The 22,949-nt window shown below is 38.0% G+C and overlaps 1 protein-coding gene across 1 annotated transcript; it reads left to right on the top strand.

Annotated features, from left to right (window-relative positions):
* Nucleotides 1–809: 809 nt before the first annotated feature.
* Nucleotides 810–21,215, top strand: LOC138908380 (uncharacterized). The gene is made up of 6 exons (XM_070199042.1): nucleotides 810–1,032; nucleotides 1,170–1,232; nucleotides 1,304–1,476; nucleotides 1,560–1,853; nucleotides 20,562–20,776; nucleotides 20,849–21,215. Exons 1-6 carry the CDS (start codon nucleotides 810–812, stop codon nucleotides 21,213–21,215), a joined length of 1,335 nt encoding a protein of 444 aa, XP_070055143.1.
* The last annotated feature ends 1,734 nt before the right edge of the window (nucleotides 21,216–22,949 follow it).

The raw sequence follows: 22,949 nt of genomic DNA on the forward strand, positions 1-22,949 counted from the left end.
ATCACAATCATCCTTTGTATCTGCATCCTTCTGATGGACCGAGTTCCCTCGCATTGGGAATTCAATTGATTGGAATGAAAAATTATACACTTTGGAGCCAAGCTATAGAAGTTTCGTCGCTAACACGAAACAAGCTAGGTTTTGTTGATGGTTCGATCACCAGAGATACCTATGGTACTAGGTTCAATCATCTATGGGGACCATTGCAATGCAATTGTAAAATCATGGTTGATGCACAATGTAGGTCGCGATTTGCTGAGTGGTGTTCTGTTTCGATCTAGTGCTCGAACAATTTGGGAAGACCTTCGTGAGAGGTTTGATAAGGTGAATTCTTCAAGAATGTATTATCTACACAAAGAAATTTTTACTCTAACTCAAGGTACCTCGTCTGTATAAGCATATTATTCGAAGTTAAAGGATTTGTGGAATGAATATGATTCAATCATCCCTGCTCTACCCTGTGACTGTGGAAAAAAAAAATACCTTGCGCATTTACAGTATCAACGTCTTTGACATTTTTTGAAGGGCTTAAATGACGGCTATAGTTAAGCTTGGATCCAGATATTAATGAAAATCAAGGCACCTTCTGTGAATCAGGCATATGCCATAGTTTTACAAGATAAGAGTCAAAAAATAGCTGCTGGTAGTCATCCCGTCTCTTTTGAGTCCATGGAACCAACTGACATGTTTACTTCTAGGAACAATAATCAGAAGCAGAGAACAAATTATAACATTGAGTGTGATTTTGTCACATGAGGAGACACACTAGAGAGAGATGCTATAAACTTATAAAGTGCAACTATTGTAACATGAAAAGTCATCTCAAGGAGAACTGTTATAACATCATAGGTTATCCAGCTCACTTTAAGTCCAAAAAGAAAGGGACTTCTATAATTGGTCATTTGGCTAAAACAGAGCTGCAGTCAGTTCAACCGCCATCAATACCTCAACCTCCTATTTTTACATACAATCAGATTTTGCAAATGCTAAACAACATGTCATCTTTTTTAGACTCTAGTGCTTATATGGCACGTACTTCTTTTCCTAGTGCGCATATGGCAGTTACTTTTTGTTATGTTCCTACAAAGGAATAAGTTGGATAGTGGATACTGGTGCTACTAATCACATGAATAGTAATAACCAGTGGTTGTTAAATGATATTGAATAAGGAAGTTCAGGACAAGTTCAAATGCCAACTGGAGAGTCTGCTAGGATTACTCATGTTGGGGAATGTGAGTTAACCGGAGGTGAACTACTTAAGGATGTATTATGTGTGCTCCATTTAAATTCAATCTTTTCTCAGCTTCTAAAGTGAAAAAGGATTTGAATTGCTGTGCAACATTCTATCATGACTTCTTTGTGTTACAAGAGCTTTTCAGTGCGAGGTTGAAGGCGATTGGTAGAGAACAAGACGGCTTGTATATGTTGAAATTAGGGTCCAGGGATACTACTCATACTCACAATAAATCTATGGCAGTACAAAAAATTACAACTTCTGAGATTTGGCATAAACGATTAGGACATATTCCCATGGTTGTACTAAGATTTTCTTTTTTCAGAATAAGTCTAGTTTTACTTTGGACAATTGTGATGTGTGTCCACTAGCTAGACAAACTAGGATTGTTTTTCCAACAAATGCTAGCAGGGCCACTAAACCATTTCAATTACTTTATTTGGATGTTTTGGGTCCTTGCAACAATGCCATTTATGATGGCATGAAGTACTTTCTTACTCTTGTAGATGATTTTTCTAGATGGACTTGGACATTTATGACAAGAATTAAATTAGATGTTTCTTGTTTGCTTAAATCCTTTATTGTCATGGTTTTGAATCAGTTTGAAAGGAAGATCAAGGTGGTTAGGTTTGATAATGTGTTACACCCCATATTTTCGTACGTGAAAGTACGCCGTAAGTCAATTGATGTAAGCTCGGAAATGAGATTCTCTTTGAAAGTATTTAAAGTGATCTAATGATATTACATCCCGTATTTTCGTTCAACATACAAACGACTAGGTTGAAGACGAATGCACTTAAACATGAGAAAGTAGATTTTGGACAAATAAAAACGAGCTGCTTGCTTACCCGACGTGCCTGCTTCACCAACTTACTTTCCGTTCTACTTACTTGAGCTACTCGATTCATGTCTAAATTATTTAATGAGGATGAGACACATGTTTCAAAATGAAAAAAGGACCAACATGAATCACCTACTTGATTAAGTAGGTGATAAGTAGGTAAATCGCCTACTTAGAGCTTGTGGATCAAATTAAAAGGGAATGAAAAAGGATAGAGATGGGTAAGTCTTTGGGCAACCCAAGACCCATCTTCCCAAGCCCATTAGTGGGGCCATATAAACATAGATATATCTTAATTTCATTTGAAAAATAATTCATAATCCCTCTCTCTCTATTGCAACGTGAAGGAGCTCCAAAATATCAGCCCAAAATCTCTCTCAAAGTTATCCTAGGGTTCAAGACCAAATTCACAAGTTGGTAAGGTGATTTATCTCTTGGAAGATCAAGATCACCTAGTTATCTCTCTACTTTCTTGTTTGGGGTAAAAATCTTATTTGAGCTTGAAGTAAAGCTTAGTTGGATGAGTATTCTTGCTGCCAAGGTAAGGTTTAACTTCTCCTATATGTATTTAAGATCATCTATGTATATCTAATTGATTTGATAAAGAAAACTTGTGAAGTAAGTTGAATTTCATGTTAAAGTGTTGTAGTTGCTTAACTATTTTGGAGTTGAATTCTTGATGTTTTATGGCTGGAGATCAGTAGAAATAACTTAAGAATACTATAGAATACTATTGCTATTGCGGTTAATATGTTTGGAAGAATAGAAGGCTTGGAAAGTGCAAATTAGAACTTGGTTGTTGAAACGACCCGACCGGTCGTTTGAGCTCTAGTGCGTCATTCAACAGTTTTGAGGCCATGAGCAACTTCACTTTAGGTATTATGATTTGAAAAGAAAATTTTCATTTCAGAAGCTTTAAGTTGGAAGAATTGACTAAGGTTGAATTTTTGAGTAAGAGATCTCGGAATCGGCATTTGAAGGTTCCAACGATTTTGTGATTTTGGACTTGGGCGTATGTCCGGATCGAGTTTTGGATGACCCGGGAGCGTTTCAGCGCTTATTGTAGAAGTTGGCATTTTGGAAGAATTTCATAAATTTGGGTTGAGGTGCAATTCAATGTTATCGATGTCTGTTTGAGATTCCGAGCCTGGAAATAGCTCTGTATGGTGATTCTGGTATTGGGAGTGCGTCCGAAAGTGGATTCAGAGGATTAGGGGTCATTTTGGAGTCATTTGGCTAAAGCTAGAAATTTGAAGATTTTTGAGAAGTTTGACCGGAAGTGAACTTTTGATATTGGGGTCGGAATCCTATTTTCAAAAGTTGGAGTAGGTCCGTAATGTCAAATGTGACTTGTGTGCAAAATTTGAGCACAATCGGACGTGATTTGATAGGTTTCGGCATCAGTTGTAGAAGTTGAAGTTTCAAAAATTTTTAAGTTTGAATTGGAATGTGATTCATGATTTTGATGTTGTTTGATGTGATTTGAAGGCTCGAGCAAGTTCGTAATGTGTTATGGGACTGGTTAGTATGATTGGTTGGGGTCCCGAGGGCTTCGGGTAGATTTCGGACGGTTAACGGATTAGAATTTGGACTTAGTTAATGGTCGAAGCATCAGATATGCTAGTATCTGGTTTCCTTCTACGCGTTCGTGAAGGTATTCCCGCATTCGCGTAGAGTAAGTTGAGGGCTGTTGGAATTTACCCTTCGCGTTCGCGAACGAGGCACCGCGTTCGTGAAGGATTACTGGTGAGGCAAGTGTGGTTGTTCTTCGCGTTCGTGATGGTTTGGCCCGGTGTGCTTAGCGTTCACGTGAGAAATCTCGTGTTCGCGTAAGAGAAATTTTGGGGTAGTGGCTTGTGTGCTTCGCGAACGCGAGGAAGGTTCCGCGTTCGCGAAGAAGAAGGGCAGCACCTGAGCAGATTGCTTTAAAACGGGGGTTGAGCTCATTTCACCCATTTTTCACACGGCTTGGGGAGATTTTTGGAGATTTTTAAGAGCGGATTTCATCATCAAGCATGAGGTAAGTGATTTTTACTAGTTGTGAGTTACATACATAGTTTATATATGGATTTAGATGTGGAAATTTGTAGAAATTATGGGGTTTTGGTAAGAAACGTAGAAATTGGTATTCTTGGATTTTAACCACGAAAATGGTTATGAAAATGGATGGAAATTATATATATGAGTTCGTGAGGCTATGGGTAAACTTTATCTTCGAAAAATTTTGAAATCCGGGCACGCGAGCCCGAGGGTGATTTTCTTATCGACTTTTCGATCGGGGTTAGAAATTATTATAAATTGGATTATATTGAGAATTTGAGTGTATATTAATGAGTTTGCATAATTATTGGCTAGTTTTGGGGCGTTGGGCATCGATTCGAGAGGTTTGAAGGGCTCGGAAGCTGGTTATGGAACTACGGAGCGAGGTAAATCTTCTTTCTAACCTTATAAGGGGGAATTAACCCCATAGGTAAACTAAATTATTGTGTGCTTCTATTTATGGGGGCTACGTACGCACGAGGTGACGAAAGTTTGTACGTAGCTACTAGCTATGCCTATATCCAGGTAGTTTTAGACTCACATCATGCCCTGTTGATATTGTTATTGATTAATGTTTATTGTCTGCCTCGAGAGTGAGCACGATTGAGTTTGCTTATTAAATGTTTGGAAAGGAATTGAAATTCAAGAACTTAAGATTTAAATGGTTTTATTTGAACTTCGTAATTTCGAAAAGGAATGAGTAATGCTATAATAGCTTAAGAAATCTATGTGTAACCGCGTCGCGTGTATGTTTCGCGAGCGGGGTAATTTTCTTAAAAGGCTACAAGCTGAATTTCCCATATTATGAAAAGAATCAAGAAAGAGATATCATCTTAATGTTAAATTTATATTTGACTGCATCACAAGAATGATCCGCGAGCGGGGAGATTCCTTAGATTTATATGTGACCGCGTCGCACGTATGATTTGCGAGCAGGGTATTTTCTTCTACCAAATTTATGGGATTGGGTTGTTCGCCTAGGCAGGATTTATGTACCACACTCTCATGGGAGCGGGTCATTCGCCTCAGCAAGTTAATAGATGCATCTATGGTTCACGGCGTTCGACCCTTGGCAGTGCATAATTTACTTTTATGATGGATCGAGTGGTACGCCTCGGCATTTCCTATATATATATATATATATATATATATATATATATATATATATATATATATATATATATATATATATATATATATATATATATATCCTTATGGAATCGTGCGTAACATTTGGCAAGAATCCAGTGTACTGAAGGTCTTTCCCTGATTTGGATTATGACAACCTCTTTGATGAAATCCACTATATCTATACATATGCTCCGGTTACGGAGGGAACTTGCTAGTTGAGAACTTGAGTAAATTGTAAAGAGAAAAATTTGTACTATGTATTTTATACTTGTCTATTTCATATATTTACTCTGTCTCATATTCATTCACTTCTTTACTGTACCTGATATTATTGGACCACTAGTAAGTGTCGAAGTCAACCCCTCGTCACTACTTCTTCGGGGTTAGGAGGGATACTTACTGGGTACGCATTGATTTACGTACTCATGCTACACTTGCTGCACATTTGTGTGCAGTACACATATGTTTAGCGGCCTTGTATGCGCAGAGGCGTGATTACGGCGGGGACTTAGGTGAGCTGCATTCTATACGACGCACCGCAGCCTGTAGAGTCTCCTTCAGAGTATTGTATTTTCTGTCCTGTCCAAGTTGTATTCCGGACAGTTATTGTATTTTATTTCAAATTTCTAAAAAAGGCTCATGCACTTGTGACACCGGGTTCTGGGATGATTATGGGATGTTCACTGTTGGAAATGGAAAACATGGTTATTTATTCTGTAAATTCATCTTTTACTAGATAAATTGAAGTAAATTTACGATTTCAAAAAAATATTATAGCGGGGATTTAATTAAGTATTTATTATTGGCTTGCCTGACAGTGGAGTCCGACGCCATCACGACCTTTATGGATTTTGGGTCGTGACAACATGGTATTAGAGAACTAGGTTCACTTAGGTCTCACGAGTCATGAGCGAGTCTAGTAGAGTCTTGCGGATCGGTACAGAGACGTCTGTACTTATCTTTGAGAGACTACAGAGTTGTTATGAGCACTTTCCTTCTTGATTCCTCATCGTGCAATTTTATACCTTTGAGGCTTATGCCATTATTTCCTTCCCATTCAATCTTATGCAATGTGAAGCGCTTGCTATCGATCGGGATTGTGGCCGATATTCATGTATTTTGTAGTAATGAGCATTCTAGCTTGGTAAGTATTTCCTTATAGATTTTATGTGTGGATTGGGTGGCACGCTGCCATGGGTATGTTGTTTGGATCGGGTTGCGCGCCGCAACAGTGTGATGTTGAGTACAGTCCTTTATTTTCTATTTTGCGTGTTTTGTGTCCCATTTTCTGAGGAAGGTTCATAACACCTCTTCGGTTGTCTAATTAGTTACATGGGTTGAGTAATCCCTTCCAGAGTTCATTTTCCTTATGTATCACATTCAAGTTGGTAGCTTATCGGCACATTATGGCATCACATGAGACTTTTGATTGTGCCTGAGGTAGCTTATTGCCTGAGTAGCTTGTACTGGGTGAGACGAGATTTTTGGATCTGGGATTAGTACGATCAGATTATATGAAGCATATTAAAGAGCAAATACCATTATTTGGTTCATAATGAGGTGATGATTCTAGTTAAGAGGAGAGGTTCAATGGTTTGTTGACTCAGCAGTTAGTTATGAATTTCTGCACATCTCTTCCGTCGTGGCGGTATTTCCAGAGTTGAAACAAGGCTTATATATGTCAAGAGATGTATTGTGAGCATCAGATTCGTGGGATTTCGGCTATTATGATCAGAGAATGTTATTATGGTCATGTGAATGTTACGGTGCATGGTGTGAATTCAGCAAAGGTATGCAGTCATGTTCTTGTACATCGTGTGGTGATTGATACAATGTTCGTATGTGGGAAGTCGTCCTGGCAGAGAATTCCAGATGTTGGAACTGGGCCCTAAGGCTTATTTGCCTAAATAAATTAGAATATCTATAGATTTGATTGATCTAATGTGCTCAACTGTATTGTGGTAGCACGATTAGGTGCACGAGGTGTTAAATAGTGATTTCGGACAACTCCAGTGCAGTTCTTAGCACGTTCGAGGAATTTAAGTGGGAGAGAATGTAACGACCCGACCGGTCATTTTTATCTCTAGCGCGTCGTTCAGCAGTTTGAGGCCATGAGCAACTTTACTTCAGGTATTATGATTTGTACGCGTGGTCGTAATTGAAATTTCGGAAGTTCATAGTTGATTTGAAAAGAAAATTTTCATTTTGGAAGCTTTAAGTTTGAAGAATTGACTAAGGTTGGATTTTTGAGTAAATAATCTCGGAATCAGGATTTGAAGGTTCCAACAAGTTCGTATGATGATTTTGGACTTGGGCGTATGTCCGGATCGAGTTTTGGATGACACGGGAGAGTTTCGGCGCCTATTGTGGAAGTTGGCATTTTGGAAGAATTTCATAAATTTGGGTTGAGGTGCAATTCAATGTTATCGATGTTCGTTTAGGATTTCGAGTCTGGAAATAGCTCCGTATGGTGATTCTGGTATTGGGAGCGCGTCCGGAAGTGGATTCGGAGGTCCGGGGGTCATTTTGGAGTAATTTGGCTAAAGCTAGAAATTTGAAGGTTTTTGAGAAGTTTGACCGGAAGCGGACTTTGATTTTGGGGTCGGAATCTGATTTCCGGAAGTTGGAGTAGGTCTGTAATATCAAATGTGACTTGTGTGCAAAATTTGAGGACAATCGGACGTGATTTGATAGGTTTCGGCATCAGTTATAGAAGTTGAAGTGTCAAAGTTCATTAAGTTTGAGTTGGGATGCGATTCATGATTTTGATATTGTTTGATGTGATTTGAAGGCTCGAGTAAGTTCGTAATGTGTTATGGGACTGGCTGGTATGCTTGGTTGGGGTCCCGGGGGCCTCCGGTAGATTTCAGATGGTTAACGGATTGGAATTTGGACTTGGTTAATGGCTGAAGCATCAGATTTGCTAGTGTCTGGTTTCCTTCTACGCATTCGCGAAGGTATTCCCGCGTTCGCGTAGAGGAAGTTGAGGGCTGCTGGAATTTGCCCTTCGCGTTCGCGAAGGAGGCACTGCGTTCGCGAAGGGTTACTGGTGAGGCAAGTATGGTTGTTCTTCGCGTTCAGTAAAATGAATCGCGTTCATGCTAGTTTGGCCCGGTGTGCTTCGTGTTCCCGAGAGGAATCTCGCATTTGCATAAGAGAAATTTTGGGGCAGTGGCTTATGTGCTTCGCGAACGCGAGGAAGGTTCCGCGTTCGCGAAGAAGAAGGGCAACACCTGGGCAAATTTCTTTAAAACGGGGTTGAGCTCATTTCACCTATTTTTCGCACGGCTTGGGGCGATGTTTGGAGCTTTTGAGGAGGGAATTTCATCATCAAGCATGAGGTAAGTGATTTCTACTAGTTGTGAGTTACATACATGGTTTATATATGGATTTAGATATGGAAATTTGTAGAAATTGTGGGGTTTTGGTAGGAAACCTAAAAATTGGTATTCTTGGATTTTAACCACGAAAATGGTTATGGAATTGGATGAAAATTATATATATGAGTTCGTGAGGCTATGAGTAAACTTTATCTTCGAAAAATTTCAAAATTTGGGCACGCATGCCCGAGGGTGATTTTTTTATCGACTTTTCGATCGGGGTTAGAAATTATTATAAATTGGATTATATTGAGAATTTGAGTGTATATTAATGGGTTTGCATAATTATTGGATAGTTTTGGGGCGTTGGGCATCGATTCGAGAGGTTTGAAGGGCTCGAAAGCTGGTTATGGAACTACGAAGCGAGGTAAGTCTCCTTTCTAATCTTATAAGGGGGAATTAACCCCATAGGTAAACTAAATTATTGTGTGCTTCTATTTGTGGGGGCTACCTACGCACGAGGTGATGAAAGTTTGTACGTAGCTACTAACTATGCTTATGTTCGGGTTGTTTTAGGCTCACATCATGCCTTGTTGATATTGTTATTGATTAATGTTTATTGTCTGCCTCGAGAGTGAGCGAGATTGAGTTTGCTTATTAAATGTTTGGAAAGGAATTGAAATTCAAGAACTTAAGATTTAAATGGTTTTATTTGAACTTCGTAATTTCAAAAAGGATTGAGTAATGCTATACTAGCTTAAGAAATATATGTGTAACCGCGTCGCATGTATGTTTCGCGAGCGGGGTAATTTTCTTAAAAGGCTACAAGCTGAATTTCCCATATTTTGAAAAGAATCAAGAAAGATATATCATCTTAATGTTAAATTTATATTTGACCGCATCGCAAGTATGATCCGCGAGCGGGGAGATTCCTTAGATTTATATGTGACCGCGCCGCACGTATGATTTGCGAGCAGGGTATTTTCTTCTACCACTCTTATGGGATTGGGTTGTTCGCCTCGGCTGGATTTATGTACCACACTCTCATAGGAGTGGGTCGTTCGCCTCAGCAAATTAATAGATGCATCTATGGTTCGCGTCGTTCGACCCTTGGCAGTGCACAATTTACTTTTATGATGGATCGGGTCGTATGCCTCGGCATTTCCTATATATATTATCCTTATGGAATCGTGCGTAACGTTTGGCAAGAAGCCAGTGTACTGAGGGTTTTTCCCTGATTTGGATTATGACAACCTCTTTGATGAAATCCACTATATCTATACATATGCTCCGGTTACGAAGGGAACATGCTAGTTGAGAACTTGAGTAAATTGTAAAGAGAAAAATTTGTACTACGTATTTTATACTTGTCTATTTCATATATTTACTCTCTCTCATATTCATTCACTTCTTTACTATACTTGATATTATTGGACCACTAGTAAGTGTCGAAGTCGACCCCTCGTCACTACTTCTTCGAGGATAGGAGGGATACTTACTGGGTATGCGTTGATTTACGTACTCATGCTACACTTGCTGCACATTTGTGTGCAGGTACACATATGTTTAGCGGCCTTGTATGCGCAGAGGCGTGATTATGGCAGGGACTTAGGTGAGCTGCATTCTATACGACGCACCGCAACCTGTAGAGTCTCCTTCAGAGTATTGTATTTTTTGTCCTGTCCAAGTTGTATTCCAGACAGTTATTGTATTTTATTTTAAATTTCTAGAAAAGGCTCCTTCACTTGTGACACCGGGTTCTGGGATGATTATGGGATGTTCACTGTTGGAAATGGAAAATATGGTTATTTATTCTGTAAATTCATCTTTTACTAGATAAATTGAAGTAAATTTACGATTTCAAAAAAATATTAAAATGAGGATTTAATTAAGTATTTATTGTTGTCTTGCGTGACACTGGAGTCTGGCGCTATCACGACGTTTATGGATTTTGGGTCGTGACAGTTGTTGGGTGAGATGGCGTGGACTGTTTTGGTGATGTATTGTAATGAATATGATGTTAGATATTGATATATATATATATATATATATATATATATTCAAGCATTAGTTTTAAAAAAAATAAAAGCAGAGGTGAACGATAGACAGCAGCTTAAACAATCTTGTTGTAGGGTGGGAGAATAAGCTAAGCTAAGCCAAGCCTGGGATCTTCTGATGCATAGTACGTAAGGGTTCTGATTATTTAGGAATAAGGCGTTAGAACTTAGAGATGGAGTACTGGATGAAGTGGAAGAGTTTTTGATATTTAATATATATATATATATATATATATATATATATATATATATATATATATATCTAACATCATATTCATTACAATACATCACCAAAACAGTCCACGCCATCTCACCCAACAACTGTCACGACCCAAAATCCATAAACGTCGTGATAGCGCCAGACTCCAGTGTCACGCAAGACAACAATAAATACTTAATTAAATCCTCATTTTAATATTTTTTTGAAATCGTAAATTTACTTCAATTTATCTAGTAAAAGATGAATTTACAGAATAAATAACCATATTTTCCATTTCCAACAGTGAACATCCCATAATCATCCCAGAACCCGGTGTCACAAGTGAAGGAGCCTTTTCTAGAAATTTAAAATAAAATACAATAACTGTCTGGAATACAACTTGGACAGGACAAAAAATACAATACTCTGAAGGAGACTCTACAGGTTGCGGTGCGTCGTATAGAATGCAGCTCACCTAAGTCCCTGCCATAATCACGCCTCTGCGCATACAAGGCCGCTAAACATATGTGTACCTGCACACAAATGTGCAGCAAGTGTAGCATGAGTACGTAAATCAACGCATACCCAGTAAGTATCCCTCCTATCCTCGAAGAAGTAGTGACGAGGGGTCGACTTCGACACTTACTAGTGGTCCAATAATATCAAGTATAGTAAAGAAGTGAATGAATATGAGAGAGAGTAAATATATGAAATAGACAAGTATAAAATACGTAGTACAAATTTTGGTATTCTTGGATTTTAACCACGAAAATGGTTATGGAATTGGATGAAAATTATATATATGAGTTCGTGAGGCTATGAGTAAACTTTATCTTCGAAAAATTTCAAAATTTGGGCACGCATGCCCGAGGGTGATTTTTTTATTGACTTTTCGATCGGGGTTAGAAATTATTATAAATTGGATTATATTGAGAATTTGAGTGTATATTAATGGGTTTGCATAATTATTGGATAGTTTTGGGGCGTTGGGCATCGATTCGAGAGGTTTGAAGGGCTCGAAAGCTGGTTATGGAACTACGAAGCGAGGTAAGTCTCCTTTCTAATCTTATAAGGGGGAATTAACCCCATAGGTAAACTAAATTATTGTGTGCTTCTATTTGTGGGGGCTACCTACGCACGAGGTGATGAAAGTTTGTACGTAGCTACTAACTATGCTTATGTTCGGGTTGTTTTAGGCTCACATCATGCCTTGTTGATATTGTTATTGATTAATGTTTATTGTCTGCCTCGAGAGTGAGCGAGATTGAGTTTGCTTATTAAATGTTTGGAAAGGAATTGAAATTCAAGAACTTAAGATTTAAATGGTTTTATTTGAACTTCGTAATTTCAAAAAGGATTGAGTAATGCTATACTAGCTTAAGAAATATATGTGTAACCGCGTCGCATGTATGTTTCGCGAGCGGGGTAATTTTCTTAAAAGGCTACAAGCTGAATTTCCCATATTTTGAAAAGAATCAAGAAAGATATATCATCTTAATGTTAAATTTATATTTGACCGCATCGCAAGTATGATCCGCGAGCGGGGAGATTCCTTAGATTTATATGTGACCGCGCCGCACGTATGATTTGCGAGCAGGGTATTTTCTTCTACCACTCTTATGGGATTGGGTTGTTCGCCTCGGCTGGATTTATGTACCACACTCTCATAGGAGTGGGTCGTTCGCCTCAGCAAGTTAATAGATGCATCTATGGTTCGCGTCGTTCGACCCTTGGCAGTGCACAATTTACTTTTATGATGGATCGGGTCGTATGCCTCGGCATTTCCTATATATATTATCCTTATGGAATCGTGCGTAACGTTTGGCAAGAAGCCAGTGTACTGAGGGTTTTTCCCTGATTTGGATTATGACAACCTCTTTGATGAAATCCACTATATCTATACATATGCTCCGGTTACGAAGGGAACATGCTAGTTGAGAACTTGAGTAAATTGTAAAGAGAAAAATTTGTACTACGTATTTTATACTTGTCTATTTCATATATTTACTCTCTCTCATATTCATTCACTTCTTTACTATACTTGATATTATTGGACCACTAGTAAGTGTCGAAGTCGACCCCTCGTCACTACTTCTTCGAGGATAGGAGGGATACTTACTGGGTATGCGTTGATTTACGTACTCATGCTACACTTGCTGCACATTTGTGTGCAGGTACACATATGTTTAGCGGCCTTGTATGCGCAGAGGCGTGATTATGGCAGGGACTTAGGTGAGCTGCATTCTATACGACGCACCGCAACCTGTAGAGTCTCCTTCAGAGTATTGTATTTTTTGTCCTGTCCAAGTTGTATTCCAGACAGTTATTGTATTTTATTTTAAATTTCTAGAAAAGGCTCCTTCACTTGTGACACCGGGTTCTGGGATGATTATGGGATGTTCACTGTTGGAAATGGAAAATATGGTTATTTATTCTGTAAATTCATCTTTTACTAGATAAATTGAAGTAAATTTACGATTTCAAAAAAATATTAAAATGAGGATTTAATTAAGTATTTATTGTTGTCTTGCGTGACACTGGAGTCTGGCGCTATCACGACGTTTATGGATTTTGGGTCGTGACAGTTGTTGGGTGAGATGGCGTGGACTGTTTTGGTGATGTATTGTAATGAATATGATGTTAGATATTGATATATATATATATATATATATATATATATATATATATATATATATATATATATATATATATATATATATATATATATATATATATATATATATATATATATTCAAGCATTAGTTTTAAAAAAAATAAAAGCAGAGGTGAACGATAGACAGCAGCTTAAACAATCTTGTTGTAGGGTGGGAGAATAAGCTAAGCTAAGCCAAGCCTGGGATCTTCTGATGCATAGTACGTAAGGGTTCTGATTATTTAGGAATAAGGCGTTAGAACTTAGAGATGGAGTACTGGATGAAGTGGAAGAGTTTTTGATATTTAATATATATATATATATATATATATATATATATATATATATATATATATATCTAACATCATATTCATTACAATACATCACCAAAACAGTCCACGCCATCTCACCCAACAACTGTCACGACCCAAAATCCATAAACGTCGTGATAGCGCCAGACTCCAGTGTCACGCAAGACAACAATAAATACTTAATTAAATCCTCATTTTAATATTTTTTTGAAATCGTAAATTTACTTCAATTTATCTAGTAAAAGATGAATTTACAGAATAAATAACCATATTTTCCATTTCCAACAGTGAACATCCCATAATCATCCCAGAACCCGGTGTCACAAGTGAAGGAGCCTTTTCTAGAAATTTAAAATAAAATACAATAACTGTCTGGAATACAACTTGGACAGGACAAAAAATACAATACTCTGAAGGAGACTCTACAGGTTGCGGTGCGTCGTATAGAATGCAGCTCACCTAAGTCCCTGCCATAATCACGCCTCTGCGCATACAAGGCCGCTAAACATATGTGTACCTGCACACAAATGTGCAGCAAGTGTAGCATGAGTACGTAAATCAACGCATACCCAGTAAGTATCCCTCCTATCCTCGAAGAAGTAGTGACGAGGGGTCGACTTCGACACTTACTAGTGGTCCAATAATATCAAGTATAGTAAAGAAGTGAATGAATATGAGAGAGAGTAAATATATGAAATAGACAAGTATAAAATACGTAGTACAAATTTTGGTATTCTTGGATTTTAACCACGAAAATGGTTATGGAATTGGATGAAAATTATATATATGAGTTCGTGAGGCTATGAGTAAACTTTATCTTCGAAAAATTTCAAAATTTGGGCACGCATGCCCGAGGGTGATTTTTTTATCGACTTTTCGATCGGGGTTAGAAATTATTATAAATTGGATTATATTGAGAATTTGAGTGTATATTAATGGGTTTGCATAATTATTGGATAGTTTTGGGGCGTTGGGCATCGATTCGAGAGGTTTGAAGGGCTCGAAAGCTGGTTATGGAACTACGAAGCGAGGTAAGTCTCCTTTCTAATCTTATAAGGGGGAATTAACCCCATAGGTAAACTAAATTATTGTGTGCTTCTATTTGTGGGGGCTACCTACGCACGAGGTGATGAAAGTTTGTACGTAGCTACTAACTATGCTTATGTTCGGGTTGTTTTAGGCTCACATCATGCCTTGTTGATATTGTTATTGATTAATGTTTATTGTCTGCCTCGAGAGTGAGCGAGATTGAGTTTGCTTATTAAATGTTTGGAAAGGAATTGAAATTCAAGAACTTAAGATTTAAATGGTTTTATTTGAACTTCGTAATTTCAAAAAGGATTGAGTAATGCTATACTAGCTTAAGAAATATATGTGTAACCGCGTCGCATGTATGTTTCGCGAGCGGGGTAATTTTCTTAAAAGGCTACAAGCTGAATTTCCCATATTTTGAAAAGAATCAAGAAAGATATATCATCTTAATGTTAAATTTATATTTGACCGCATCGCAAGTATGATCCGCGAGCGGGGAGATTCCTTAGATTTATATGTGACCGCGCCGCACGTATGATTTGCGAGCAGGGTATTTTCTTCTACCACTCTTATGGGATTGGGTTGTTCGCCTCGGCTGGATTTATGTACCACACTCTCATAGGAGTGGGTCGTTCGCCTCAGCAAGTTAATAGATGCATCTATGGTTCGCGTCGTTCGACCCTTGGCAATGCACAATTTACTTTTATGATGGATCGGGTCGTATGCCTCGGCATTTCCTATATATATTATCCTTATGGAATCGTGCGTAACGTTTGGCAAGAAGCCAGTGTACTGAGGGTTTTTCCCTGATTTGGATTATGACAACCTCTTTGATGAAATTCACTATATCTATACATATGCTCCGGTTACGAAGGGAACATGCTAGTTGAGAACTTGAGTAAATTGTAAAGAGAAAAATTTGTACTACGTATTTTATACTTGTCTATTTCATATATTTACTCTCTCTCATATTCATTCACTTCTTTACTATACTTGATATTATTGGACCACTAGTAAGTGTCGAAGTCGACCCCTCGTCACTACTTCTTCGAGGATAGGAGGGATACTTACTGGGTATGCGTTGATTTACGTACTCATGCTACACTTGCTGCACATTTGTGTGCAGGTACACATATGTTTAGCGGCCTTGTATGCGCAGAGGCGTGATTATGGCAGGGACTTAGGTGAGCTGCATTCTATACGACGCACCGCAACCTGTAGAGTCTCCTTCAGAGTATTGTATTTTTTGTCCTGTCCAAGTTGTATTCCAGACAGTTATTGTATTTTATTTTAAATTTCTAGAAAAGGCTCCTTCACTTGTGACACCGGGTTCTGGGATGATTATGGGATGTTCACTGTTGGAAATGGAAAATATGGTTATTTATTCTGTAAATTCATCTTTTACTAGATAAATTGAAGTAAATTTACGATTTCAAAAAAATATTAAAATGAGGATTTAATTAAGTATTTATTGTTGTCTTGCGTGACACTGGAGTCTGGCGCTATCACGACGTTTATGGATTTTGGGTCGTGACAGTTGTTGGGTGAGATGGCGTGGACTGTTTTGGTGATGTATTGTAATGAATATGATGTTAGATATATATATATATATATATATATATATATATATATATATATATATATATATATATATATATATATATATATATATATATATATATATATGCTTTAAGGGGATAAATAATTTACAATTTCTGTACCGATTTGAGGAAAGTAAAAAGAATAAGGGGAGGTGTTGTCCAAAATTTCGTAGATGAGCTAGTCCCTCATTTGTGTTGAGTTCTAGCTTCTGTAAGCTTAACAATGGTCCCTTATTATTTGTTGTAGATTGAAGTACTAACGGGTTGAACCGACGTCGTGTGGTTAGGTAAATGACAAAGGTATATTAAGGCTATCCCTTCTTTACTTTTGGCATGAATCATATGATACAAACGAAATGAGCAAACGCACAACTTTCATAAATGGTTCTATTCATAGAAGTACTAGGAGTGACTATGTTCTTGATTCCCCATGTGTCCTATTATTATATCATCTGTTCACGGGTCTCAGAAAAATACGTAAGTTGATAAAGTTTATCCGAGAGATCTTGTTGACTTACTTCATTATGCATTGCATTCATTTATACATGTACATTGACCCATGACCAGATGGCTCTATATACGCGTATATTATATGTATATGATATATGGGGAAAGGTTATGACGTTATATACGCACCACCACCTGATCAGCTGGTATACGTTGATAATTTCGCCCACAGAGGCCGAGATGATATGATGGGATGCCCTCAGAGGCTTGATGATATTATGTACTCATGTACCTATGCATGGTATGACATGTACACGCATATGCATGACATTATAAATGTTTCACGATTCACAGAGATATTCAGACTTACATGTTGAGTTCTTTTACACTATGTTTCTTTCATGCCTTACATACTCGGTACTTTTTTGTACTGACATCCCTTTTGCCTGGGGACGCTGCATTTCATGCCCGCAGGTCCCGATAGACAGGTTGACAGTCCTCCTAGTAGGCTATCAGCTCAGCGGAAGGTGTTGGTGCACTCAACTTGTTTCGGAGTTGCCTATTTGGTCAGTATGATTTGGACATGTATTGATTGGTAAGGCGGGGCTCTGTCCTGACCTTTATGACATTTATGTACTCTTAGAGGCTTGTAGATAGATGTCATGTATATGGATACTTGTATGGCTTTATCGGGCTATATTTTGAATGTACAAATGATTATGTTGTCCTTTTAGGCCCGTATGTCGCGTGTATAAGTTTCTATATCATGTTCGGTCGTCTTATGTCTAGTATTCCCATATATTTTATTACAGTTATCTCATGATGGACCTTCTGGACCATTTACCTATGATGGTGTGATAAGAAAGATATGTTACATTGGTACTCGGTTGAGTAAGGCACCGGGTGCCCATCGCGGCCCTCCGATTTGGGTCGTGACAAAGGGGAGAATGATGTTACACCCCATATTTTCGTACATGAAAGTACGCCGTAAGTCAATTGATGTAAGCTCGGAAATGAGATTCTCTTTGAAAGTATTTAAAGTGATCTAATGATATTACATCCCGTATTTTTGTTCAACATACAAACGACTAGGTTGAGGACGAATGCACTTAAACGTAAGAAAGTAGAGTTTGGACAAATAAAAACGAGTTGCTTGCTTACCCGACGTGCCTGCTTCACCAACTTACTTTTCGTCCTACTTGCTTGAGCTACTCGATTCATGTCTAAATTATTTAATGAGGATGAGACACATGTTTCAAAATGGAAAAAGGACCAACACGAATCACCTACTTGATTAAGTAGGTGAATCGCCTACTTAGAGCTTGTGGATCAAATTAAAAGGGAATGAAAAAGGATAGAGATGGGCAAGTCTTGGGGCAACCCATGACCCATCTTCCCAAGCCCATTAGTGGGTCCATATAAACATAAATATATCTCAATTTTATTAGATAAATAATTCATAATCCCTCTCTCTCTATTGCAACGTGAAGGAGCTCCAAAATATTAGCCCAAGATCTCTCTCAAAGTTATCCTAGGGTTCAAGACCAAATTCACAAGTTGGTAAGGTGATTTCTCTCTTGGAAGATCAAGATCACCTAGTTATCTACCTACTTTGTTATTTAGGGTAAAAAGCTTATTTGAGCTTGAAGTGAAGCTTAGTTGGATGAGTATTCTTGCTGCCAAGGTAAGGTTTAACTTCTCCTATATGTATTTAAGATCAACTATGTATATCTAGTTGATTTGATAAAGGAAACTTGTGAAGTAAGTTGAACTTTATGTTGAATTGTTGTAGTTGCTTGACTATTTTGGAGTTGAATTCTTGATGTTTTATGGCTGGAAATTAGTAGAAATAACTTAAGAATATCATTGCTATTGTGGTTGATATATTTGGAAGAAGAGAAGGCTTGGAAAGTGCAAGTTAGAACTTGGTTGTTGGGTGAGATGGTGTGGACTGTTTAGGTGATGCATTGTAATGAATATGAGGTTAGATATTGATATAAATATATTTGTTGGCATTCTAGACATGTTGGTCTTGTTTGTAGGTTTGAGAAAAGTAAAAAGAATAAGGGGAGGTGTTGTCCAAAATTTCGTTGATGAGCTAGTCCCTCATTTTGTGTTGAGTTCTAGCTTCTGTAAGCTTAACAATGGTCCCTTATTATTTGTTGTAGATTGAAGTACTAACGGGTTGAACCGATGTCGTGTGGTTAGGTAAACGACAAAGGTATGCTAAGGCTATCCCTTCTTTACTTTTGGCATGATCCATATGATACAAACAAAACGAGCAAACGCACAACTTTCATAAATGGCCATATTCATAGAAGTACTAGGAGTGAATATGTTCTTGATTCCCCATGTGTCTTATTATTATATCATCTGTTCACGGGTCTCAGAAAAATACGAAGTTGATAAAGTTTATCCGAGAGATCTTGTTGACTTACTTCATTATACATTGCATTCATTTATACATGTACATTGACCCATGACCAGATGGCGTTATATACGCGTATATTATATGTATATGGGATATGGGTTAAGGTTAAGGCGTTATATACACACCACCACCTGATCAGCTGGTATACATTGATAATTTCGCCTACAGAGGCCAAGATGATATGATGGGATGCCCTCAGAGGCTTGATGGTGTCATGTACTCATATACCTATTCATGGTATGACATTTACACGCATATGCATGACATTATAAATGTTTCATGATTCATAGAGATATTTAGACTTACATGTTGAGTTCTTTACACCATGTTTTCATGCCTTACATACTCGGTACTTTATTTGTACTGACGTCCCTTTTGCCTGGAGACGCTGCGTTTCATGTCCGCCTGATAGACGGGTTGATAGTCCTCCTAGTAGGCTATTACTCAGCGGAAGGTATTGGTGCACTCTATTTGCTCCGGAGTTGCCTATTTGGTCAGTATGATTTGGACATGTATTGATTGGTATGGTGGGGCCCTATCCCGACCTTTATAACGTTTATGTAATCTTAGAGGCTTGTAGACAGATGTCATGTATATGGATACTTGTATGGCTTTATCGACCTATGTTTTGAGTGTACAAATGATCATGTCGTCCTTATAGGCCCGTATGTCACGTGTATAAGTTTTTATATCATGTTGAGTTATCCTATGTCTAGTATTCCCTTATATTTTATTCCAGTTATCTCATGATGGCCCTTCAGACCCATTTACCTATGATGGTGTGATAAGAAAGATATGTTACGTTGGTACTCAGTTGAGTAAGGCACCGGGTGCCCGTCGCGGCCCTCCGATTTGGGTCATGACATAATGGCACAGAGTTCTTTAACTCTACTTGTGGAGCTTTGTTTAACACATATAGGATCATAAATCAAAGGTCATGTCCATATATACCCCAGCAAAGTGGGGTGGTTGAACGAAAGCATAGACATATTCTTGAGACTGCTAGAGCCATTAAGTTCCAAAGTTGTTTGCCCTCAAGATTCTGGGGATGTTGCATTGAAGCCACAATGTGTATCATCAATAGGATTCCCTTATCTGTCTTAGATAATAAGTCTGCGTTTGAGGTCTTATATAAACGCATCCTCTCTCTCACACACAATTGAGAATCATAGGGTGTTTATATTATGCCTCTACTTTACCCAAGCAAGATAAGTTCAGTCCTAGAGCTATTAAGTTTGTTCTACTTGGCTATGGTATTTTTCAGAAGGGCTACAAGATTTATGATCTTGAGAAACAGGTAGTCTTCATCAGTAGGGATGTAGTTTTCAATGAATTCATCTTCCCTTTCAAGACTATACAAGACAATGTTGAGCTGCTCTTTCCAGAGGTTGTTGATCCAGATAATCTTAATGTTTCTCTTCTGTCCTTTATTGACTCTTCAACTCCATCTGCCTCTTCTGAGCCTCAAGCTGCTCAGACGTGTTCTTATCCTCTTTCTGATATGATCTCTTATGATTCACTTTCTTCTACTTATTAGAGTTTTCTTACCAGATTCTCAGTTGAGGTTGAACCCACTACTTATACACAGGCAGCCAAGGATCCACGATGGGTTGAAGCAATGCAACTTGAAATCAAGGTACTAGAAGATAATGACACTTGGAAGGTAGTACCTTTGCCACAGGGAAAGAGGGTCATTGGTTGCAAATGGGTCTATAAAATCAAATACAAGGCAACTGGGGAATTAGAAAGGTTCAAGGTTCGGTTAGTAGCTAAGGGTTATAACCAGCAAGAGGGTCTTGATTACCAAGAGACATTCTCTCCCGTGGTTGAAATGGTTACTGTGCGAGCTGTCATTTCCATTGCTGTTGTCAAGCATTGGACCATCAGCCAAATGGATGTCTATAATACTTTCTTGTAAGGGGATCTCCAAGAAGAGGTCTACATGAGTTTACCACAAGGATTCAGTTCTAAAGCAGGGAAGCAGACTGCATGTCGACTTTTTAAATCTCTATATGGCCTTAAACAGGATTCAAGACAGTGGAACTTGAAGCTTACCACTACCTTGTTATCTTTTGGGTTCATTCAGAGTCATCTAGACTATTCACTTTTCACTAGAAGATATTGTGAAAAAACTGTGATTGTCTTAGTGTATGTCAATGATCTCTTAATCACTAGTGATGATTTGAGCATGATTGAAGAAACTAAAGGCAATTTGCAGTAGAGTTTCAAAATTATAGACTTGGGGGAACTCAAGTATTTTCTTGGCATTGAATTTGCTCGGAGTAAAGAGGTATCCTTATGCACCAAAGGAAATATGCTTTGGAGCTTATCTCCGATATGGGACTAGCTGGGGCAACGTGTGTGGGTGCTCCTTTAGAGCTTATCACAAGCTCACATCTTATGAATTTGACAAGCACATTGGTGAGACTTTTGATGAATTGTTGAGTAATCCAAGTGTTTTACCAGAGGTTGTTGGGTAGGCTTTTATACCTCTCCATTACCATGCATGGCATTGCTTATACAGTGCAAAACCTTAGTCAATTCATGCATTCCCCAAAGGTTTCTCATATAGAGGTTGTTGTTCGTTTGGTTCGATATATCATATCTTCTCCTAGAATGAGTATTCTCATGTTTGTTGTTGCTGATAATAGCCTTACAATATTTTGTGATGCTGATTGGGCTTCGTGTCCTATCACTAGGCGATCTATCATAGGATATCTAGTTAAATTTGGTGCGTCCCTAATTTCTTGGAAGTCCAAGAAGTAGACCACCATTTCGAGAAGCTCTGCTGGGGCAGAGTATCGGAGCCTTACTTCAACAGTTGTTGAGTTTGTTTAGCTCACTGGTTTGTTCAAGGAGTTGGTTGTGGATATGCACTTCCTATATCTCTACATTGTGATAGTAAGTGAGCTATTCATATAGCTACTAATCTCGTGTTTCATGAGTGTACTAAATACATTGACATCAATTGTCACTTCATTCGAGAGAAGGTGCTTCAAGGACTAGTTCACATTCAGTATCTACCTTCCTCAGTTCAGCAGGCTGACATCCTCTCACCATACTTCAACATCGATATCTCTTGTCCAAGCTTGGGATAAGAATATCTTCATCTCCTCAAGCTTGGGGGGGGGAGGGGAGGGGGAGGTGTAAAGGAACTCACTGATTGTACATTTGTCACTTAGACCATAGTTAGACTAATTAACTAGTGTGGTTAGTTTGTTAGTTATATATTAACAATGTAAATGGACACAAAAGTCGGTTATAAATAAGTTTCATACTTTCTCTCCCCATATTTTCTCTGCATCTCGATCTTCTCCATTTGCATTCATCCAGCTCTCCAAATATGTGAGAATTAACACCTGTACTTTTCCGTTTGATGATGCACCGCCGACGAGATTTATCATATGATTGATTAGGTGTTGTTTTTTGTTAGTTAAAATGATTAGGTGTTGTTTTTTGTTAGTTAAACATAGCTTTCGCTTTTAGAAAGGAAAGGCTCTTGGTCCTAGGGGTGGAGCTAGTGTAGTGTGTAAGATAGGATTTTACCGAACTCATTAACTTTGATTCAAATTTTGTAATTATTTTAAAATATTTATTTAATATATATAAATAATTAATTTAAAACTCAATAGCTTAAAATGATTAAAATCTC

The sequence above is a fragment of the Nicotiana tomentosiformis genome, chromosome 3 (assembly GCF_000390325.3).
Source record: "Nicotiana tomentosiformis chromosome 3, ASM39032v3, whole genome shotgun sequence".
Classification (NCBI taxonomy): Eukaryota; Viridiplantae; Streptophyta; class Magnoliopsida; order Solanales; family Solanaceae; genus Nicotiana; species Nicotiana tomentosiformis.

Excerpts from the sequence above, each read along its gene's own strand:
- LOC138908380 (XM_070199042.1), top strand. The coding sequence starts at position 810 with ATGAAAAGTCATCTCAAGGAGAACTGTTATAACATCATAGGTTATCCA. Across the intron at positions 1,033-1,169 it reads CTCTAGTGCTTATATGGCAC|GAAGTTCAGGACAAGTTCAA; the intron begins GTACTTCTTTTC and ends ATATTGAATAAG. Across the intron at positions 1,477-1,559 it reads CTCACAATAAATCTATGGCA|AATAAGTCTAGTTTTACTTT; the intron begins GTACAAAAAATT and ends TTCTTTTTTCAG.